Below are 7,042 nucleotides of genomic sequence, written 5' to 3'. Positions count from 1 at the left end.
GAGGATGCCCAGGCCAGGCTGGCACCGAGGCCCTGTGCAGAGCTGGCACTGGCTGGCAGAAGGACCCTGAGAATTTACAGGCTAACACGGTCTGCAGGAGCATCACAGTGATCGTGGCTGAGCGGGGCTGTGCAGTGTGACACGGATGGAGGAGCAGTATCCCCACACCTGCGTTCCCTATCCCTTCCCAAAGGTGCTGCGGGGGCACCGGGAGCCTCCCCGCAGCACAGACACGGCCACGAAATCCCCACTTGCTTGGGACGTCCCAAGGGATGGGTTTCAGGCGGCCACTGGGAAAAATGTTCCAGTTTATAACAAAAATAGGAAAGCAAGTGCAGGGCTACTGCAAGGTGCATCGCAGAGGGACCAGGTCATGCAAGCAGCCCCCTCCCTCCCTTCCTCCCCCCAAAACCCCAGGCACCCCCCATCCCCAGCACTAAAAGCATCTTCAAGCATGTCCAGAAATCACATCACCATGATTTCAGAGCTGAGACACCCTCAGGGATCGTTCCGAGTCCACGCAGATGAACCAGATTTTGCACCCGAGATGGCTCAAAAAGCGTCTTCAGAGCCCTGGGCTGAGGGCACGAGGGTGGCAAAGGCCTTCTGTGCTGGCAAGGTGCGAGCTGGAGCTCTGGGTCCAGTGTGGTACAGCTGATTTCGGACACAAAGATACCCTAAGGAGGAGATTTTTTTTTTTTTTTTTTTTTTTTTTGTGATTTTTTTTTTTTTTTTTGCAAGCTGCTGCACAAACCACCGAACGGAGAAGCCTTTGGTCATGAGATACTTGTGAGAAAGAAGTGAGCCTTGTATGGAAGATTCCCCTGAATGCCTACAGTATTCTAAATCTTAAAAAAATATATTGTGGACGCTGCAGCCATACAAAGGGGGAGGAGCAGGAGGAGTGGGAGACGGGGATTTACAGTCTCACACAGACACAACGGGGAGGTTTAAGACAAGCACAGTCAGAGTCTGTAAAACTGATTGGCTCGCTGGGATCAGTCATCCTCATCGTCCTCTTCATCCTCTGCATCTTCCTCTCCTTCATCCTCTAGACTTCGTTTTCTCTTCTCCCCACATGGATGGTCTGCAAAGAGAGGGGAGGATTCACCCTTCAGCCCAGCCTGGGGAGCAGCAGCTGAGCTGTGGAGCTGGGAGCAAGCGTGGGGCAGACTGGCACCATCTGGGAGCAGATCCGCCCTGCCCTGCTCCTCATGGAAAAGCCTGGGCTGGCAGGAGACACCAAAACCTTCCATGCCCTACAAGCATCCTGCATTTCAACAGCTGAAAAGGGGAGGTATTTGTTGAGCACCCTCAAAAACGCAGCATCTGCAGAATTCAGGCACTCCTGACCAAGCTCATGGCCCCTCTGCTGACACTGCTGAGGCGTCAAACCCTGGGGACAGTTTTGGGCCCCTCACAAAAAGGACATGGAGGGGCTGGAGCATGTCCAGAGATGGGAATGAAGCTGGGGAAGAGGCTGAAACACCAAGAGAGGCTGAGGGAGCTGGGAAAGGGGCTCAGCCTGGAGCAAAGGAGGCTCAGGGGGGACCTTGTGGCTCTGCACAAGTCCCTGACAGGAGGGGACAGCTGGGGGGGCTCAGTGTTGTCCCGGGTGATGAGTGACAGGACAAGAGGAAACGGCCTCAAGTTGCACCAGGTGAGGTTTAGATTGGATATTGGGAAAAATCCCTTCAAGGACAAGGTGGTCAGGCACTGGCACAGGCTGCCCAGGGCAGTGCTGGAGTCACCATCCCTGGAAGCATTCAAAAACGTGTGGCTGTGGCACTTGGGGACAGGGCTTAGTGGTGAACGTGGTGGTGTTGGACTCAGAGGGATTTCCCAACCTTAAATCTTCATCAAAGATTGTTTGAATTCACTCCAGCCACAAGACTCTGTTAACACTCATCTGGGTGTTCGTGTCTGTCACAACCAGAGGAGTCTGGCCCCAAGCTCAGGTCTAAGCTGGGGAGAGGAGAACGTGTCCCCAGGAGATTCCCTCACTCACTCCTGAGACAGAACCCTGCTCCTGCACGGCCCATCAGTTCCCAGAGCTGCTTTTCTAAGCCACTGACCTCTCACATGTCCCAGAATTATCCAGCATGGCTGGAATTTGGAGGTCCTGAAGCCCCTCTCTCCTCCCTGTGTGACCCCTGATGGTGACACTGCTCGGTCCCAGCTTGGGCAGAAAAGCTGCAGCAACACCAGCCCTGCGCTGAGGCTGGGGAAGCTCCATAAACATCAAATATTTGACTGTTGAGGCAGCTCTGCAAGAAATTGGTTTGTTAGGACTCAACTCACCCTCATCAGCTTCATCTTCTTCATCCTCCTCACCATCTTCCTCCTCATCTTCCTCCTGGAGTTCAAACAAGAGGCTTTGTTGCAAGAACCACAATTCCCTGAGCAGTAATCCCAGTTTTCCTTCCCTTCTCCCACCCCGCTGAAGCCTCAGGGTGGAAGGAGAAGCTGTTGGTTCTCCAAGAGCTCCTCACATCCCCACGGACAGGGCTGCAAACTCCTCAGATCTGCCCCCAGAGAGGCTCCTGTGGGTCACCACAAAAGGGACAAACGCATGACCTGGTGCTGAACCAGTGACAGCCTCACCTCATCATCCACTCCATCCTCCTCCTCTTCACCTTCCAGATCATCATCTTCATCTTCCTCGTCATCAATGACTTCTTCATCCAAATCGTCTTCCTCCTCATCATCCTCCTCCTCCTCACCTTCTACCAAAAGGGGAAGGGAGGGAAGTGCCCCAGTTCCTAAATCCAGACACCCCTCACCCCTCGGTGCGGTGTGAGCAGCAGGCAGGGCTCACAGAGGATGAGGAGGGACAGCACCAAGCCCTGTCACATCCCAGGCAAGTGCCATCCCTCCCCAGCCCTATGGAGAAGGGGGTGGGGGCACCCACACAGCCCCTATTCCAGTGCCAATGCCCATTTACAGAGCCCACCCAGAAGTGGAAAAGGGGTGGTTCCCCAGCAGGAAAACCAGGAGGAGAGAAAATCCTCACCTTCCCCGTTCTCATAGTCATCTTCCAGTGCATCCCCATCTGCTTCGGGGTCTGAGTCAGGGGCTTCCTGCTCGTCAGCATCGAAGCCATCCAGGTAGGTGAGCTGGGGCAGGAGGGCGAACACGCTCTCCCGGTAGTTGATGAGCATCGTCACCTCGCAGTTGAATAGATCCAGGCTGTGGAGGTTTGGCAACTTTTTCTGCAAAAATCAGTTTGTTAGGGTTATTTACAGCACTGTCTGAAGATCAGGCAGCCAAGGCTGGGTGGCTGGGGCACTGCCCAGGGCCAGCACTGAAGTGGCTCTGCCCCATGTGTGCCTTGGATGGAGAGGAGTCACTGCCCCTGCTCACTGCGAGCACTGGAAATTTCTGTGCAGCTCCTCTGTCCTGGCTTCCCCTTCTGGAACAAACTCTCTGTGTATTTGCAAATCTTTCTCTTTCTTCTGAACAGGCCCGGAAAGCTCAGGAATCACTGAGCTGGGCTTATCCTGCCCAAAATATCAGGCAGAACACCAAGGCAGAGCTCAGGGAGAGCTGCAGCCCGGGTGCCCTTGGCACAGCCCATCACACCGAGCACCACGCCAAGGAAAGGAGGAGCAAAACAATCCCAAATTCCTTCTGGAGAGAATGGATGGACGAAACAGCCAACAAGACAAATGCCCTGCATCAGACCTTTCAGGTGTCCCTCACAGCAAGAGCCCTCCTGGGGCAGCTCAGACGGAGCCTCAGAGGCCTTTTCCAACCTCCCTGATCCTGTGGCTCTGGGAATGGGGCCCTGCAGTGCTGTGACAGCAGAATCTTTGGGCTGATGTGACCGATGCCCCCACTGGTGTCCAGTTACCTCATTCCATGACACCCCAGGTGCCACCTACCTCCAGCTGCCTCCGACCCTTTCCCGGTCCCTTCTCAGATGGGCACTGAGCATCCACAGTTTTACTCATCCAGCCCCATTTCACGCTTCTTTTAGCAATTGGCTGCTGCTTTTCCAGACTGAGGAGCCATTAACTACTGGCCAAGCCTCAAACTGGGATCAAATCTGTTCCCATCAGAACCACGAAGTGCTGTTGGAACAGTTACCAAGACATTGGACTCCTGCTGCACAGACCCATTCCCCAAAGGAAACGCCATCCCTGGGATTCCAGCACAGCCTCCACTCACCAAGGGTTCCAGGGTGTTGATGTCTTTGATCTTGTTGCCGCTTAGATTCAAGTGTGTCAGGTTGGGAGTTTTCTCTGCTAGAACTTCAAGGCCACCAGAAATCCTATTATCACTCAGCTCCAGCTGAAGGGAGGGAATATCACATGGTCACCAAGTGTTTCAGCTCGTGATGCAGGGAAGGAAATTACCCGGAGAACCGGGCTACAGTGGGCACCCAAATTCCAGGACACAGAACAACAGGTCAAGTTTTCCCTTCAAACCCCTTTCCCACAGGGACACAGCCCTGCCAGCCACCCCCATGCTTGTCAGTGCTCCAAAATCCAAAATATTGGTGATGTCACGAAGCTTCTGCCAGCAGCACAAGAGCAAAAGCAGGAGAGGAAGGGCACTAAACACCTGAAGAGCTCAGAAGGGTTTGGTTGCACGCTAAAACCGACCCCTCTCACTTGCTCAGAGAGAGAGGAAAGAGCAAAATTCAACGGGCTTTTTCTGGCAAATACAGGAAAAGCAGCAGCCACCAGGGGCAGCACAAGGACCAGGGCTGCTGGGGATGGGACCAGAGCCCTGCCTCACCTTCCGGAGCTTGTTGAGCTTGGGGAGGTTGGACACGGACAGCAAGTTGATGTTGATCATGCTGAGGAACTCCAGGTTCTCGAAGTCTGAGGAGAGACCAACCACCTTGCCATCCTCTGAGCGGCAGTTGTCCAGCACCAGCTCCTTCACCTGCACGGAGACACCACAGCTGTCACCACGCCTGCCACACTGACACTCTCAAGGCGACATCGCCGACACATCCAGAGCGCGGCTGCGCCTCGAGTTCCTCCTCACTCAAATTTAAGACCTTAAAGCCAAATAACTTTTGGTGGCAGTCCCCCAGTGTGGTTGGGGTTTCACCCTTTAAGCACAAGCCACCAACACACTCCTGCTGTCCCCACCAAGGTCCCCATCCTGCAGGAAGCAGCACGCAGGGGTTTGGAACCACGAGGTCACATCCCCACGCTCCGCACACACAAGGCATCAATAAAGCTTTCAGAGTCACGCTCCAGGCTCCGCTAACGAGAGGCCAAACGAGGTCAGCTGGGTTTGTCCCCTTCCACTTTGTCCCCCACACCACTGGGGTGCCGGAAAACCCATCCCCAGAAGATTGGCCTCCCTGTGACAGTGTCCAGTGAAGTGACACGGGGGCCTGGGCAGGGCTCAGCACACGAGCTCAACCTCAGGCTGGTGACACAGGACCACTGATGCCATCAAACATCGTACCCAGCACAGATTCCACACACAGGAACCTTCACTAGCCAGGAATTCAGCACAGGAATCAGGACCACAAAGTACCAGCACAGAACTGCTCCCCCCAAACACCTGGAGGGAAACATCTCCGTCCCTCCCAGGCCCCCGACACAGCCCCAGCTCTCCCAAGCCATTTCCAAACCCTGCTTTCACCCCACACATTCTTGACAGCAAGATGCAAAAATGAGCCTTGGCCAGAAGGCTCGTGGCGCTCTCCAAATTCCTCCTTCGCAGCGCTCCCATTTTACCTCTCCTGCTCACATCAGCCAACTGTTAGGGAGTCATTTTAAAACCACCCTGCCTTCCCAGCGGGAGAGTCTGGGGGCTGCTGTGCCATCTTTGCCACCTTCACAGCACAAGCTCTGAATGAATTATCGCTTCAAACTCCTCCAGCGGCATTGCTGCTCGGGGCTCTGAGTCAAGGCTCTGCCAGAAGTTTTGGAGCTGAGTGTGTTTTGCTCCCAACACCTCAGAAAAGGCTCCAACCAAACAGAGGCTGCCACCGTGGCGGATGTGAAGGTGGTAAAGGCCAGACCTGGGTGGCTGCTGCTGTGCTGTGTGGGCACAGAGGTGAGCCTGAACTCTACCAGGTTATCATGGAATCCTGGAAAAGTTTGGGGTGGAAGGAACCTTAAAGCCCTTCCAGTCCCACCCCTGCCATGGGCAGGGACACCTCCCACTGCCCCAGGCTGCTCCAAGCCCCAATGTCCAGCCTGGCCTTGGGCACTGCCAGGGATCCAGGGGCAGCCCCAGCTGCTCTGGGCACCCTGTGCCAGGGCCTCCCTGGAGCAATGAACTAACCCAGCCAAGCCCAGCTTTGCCCCAGACCGGGCCCTTTCTGATGGCCCAGGACGCGCTGCAGTCACACAGAGCAGGTCCCGGGACAGCCCAGGACACCCAGGCCTGACCCCGCTGGCTCTGCAATTCCTGGCGTCACTCCACGGGGACCAGGCGCTCGCAGCTCCTCCTGCCCAGCCGCTCTGGTCCTGCAAATCCCCTCGCCATGCACGAAGCCGCTTTAATCTCCACCCAAAGCCCGCTCACCACTCGTTCCCACCGCGCTCGGGGGCCACGGCCCGCAGCTGCCACGACACCGAGTGTCCCCGGGGCCAGGGAGGGACCGGCCACGGCCCAGCGGGGCGGCCCGGGATGGGGAGAGCCGGGGAAAGGGAGATCCAGGGGAAAGGGAGCGGGGAGATCCAGGGAAAGGGAAGCGGGGAGATCCAGGGAAAGGGAAGCGGGGAGATCCAAGCAAGGGGAAAATCCAGGGAAGGGGCGGCCGGGGGAAGGGAAGATCTGGGGTAAGGGAAGACGCGGGGAACGGGAGACCCGGGGATGAGGCAGCCCCGGAGTGAGCGCACAGCGCTGGGCCCGGCCCCGCGGCCGCCAGCAGAGGGGAACGGGCGGCCCCAGCGGCACCTCAAAGGTTCATCCCCGCAGCCCCTGACCCCTTCCCGGGGCGGGGGGACCCGCGGGAGCCGCTCGGCCCGGCCGGGCCCCGCTAACATGGCCGAGCCGCCATGGCCGCGCGGGGCCGCCCCGGCCGGGCCCGCTGACTCCGGCGCGGCGGGGCCCGGCCCGGCCC

General features: G+C 57.0%; 1 protein-coding gene across 2 annotated transcripts in view; it reads right to left on the bottom strand.

The window, feature by feature from the left end:
* Positions 1-840: 840 nt before the first annotated feature.
* Positions 841-7,042, bottom strand: part of LOC121673435 (acidic leucine-rich nuclear phosphoprotein 32 family member B) — a 23,072-nt gene continuing 16,870 nt past the window's right edge. The window contains exons 3-9 of one of the 2 annotated variants that reach the window (XM_042046768.1): positions 6,937-6,944; positions 4,744-4,895; positions 4,171-4,293; positions 3,014-3,212; positions 2,605-2,726; positions 2,302-2,356; positions 841-1,087 (exon numbers count right to left, since the gene is read on the bottom strand). In XM_042046768.1, the coding sequence (XP_041902702.1) occupies positions 999-1,087; positions 2,302-2,356; positions 2,605-2,726; positions 3,014-3,212; positions 4,171-4,293; positions 4,744-4,803 (648 nt within the window). In that variant the 5' untranslated portion in view covers positions 4,804-4,895; positions 6,937-6,944 and the 3' untranslated portion in view covers positions 841-998. The remainder of the gene's footprint in view (positions 1,088-2,301; positions 2,357-2,604; positions 2,727-3,013; positions 3,213-4,170; positions 4,294-4,743; positions 4,896-6,936; positions 6,945-7,042) is intronic. The other variant, XM_042046854.1, reaches the window with a different exon arrangement.

Source organism: Corvus kubaryi, unplaced genomic scaffold (assembly GCF_017639235.1).
Source record: "Corvus kubaryi isolate FWS band 111438036 unplaced genomic scaffold, C.kubaryi_AGA036_p1.0 121, whole genome shotgun sequence".
Classification (NCBI taxonomy): Eukaryota; Metazoa; Chordata; class Aves; order Passeriformes; family Corvidae; genus Corvus; species Corvus kubaryi.
This window is presented reverse-complemented; position numbering and strand designations above follow the sequence as displayed.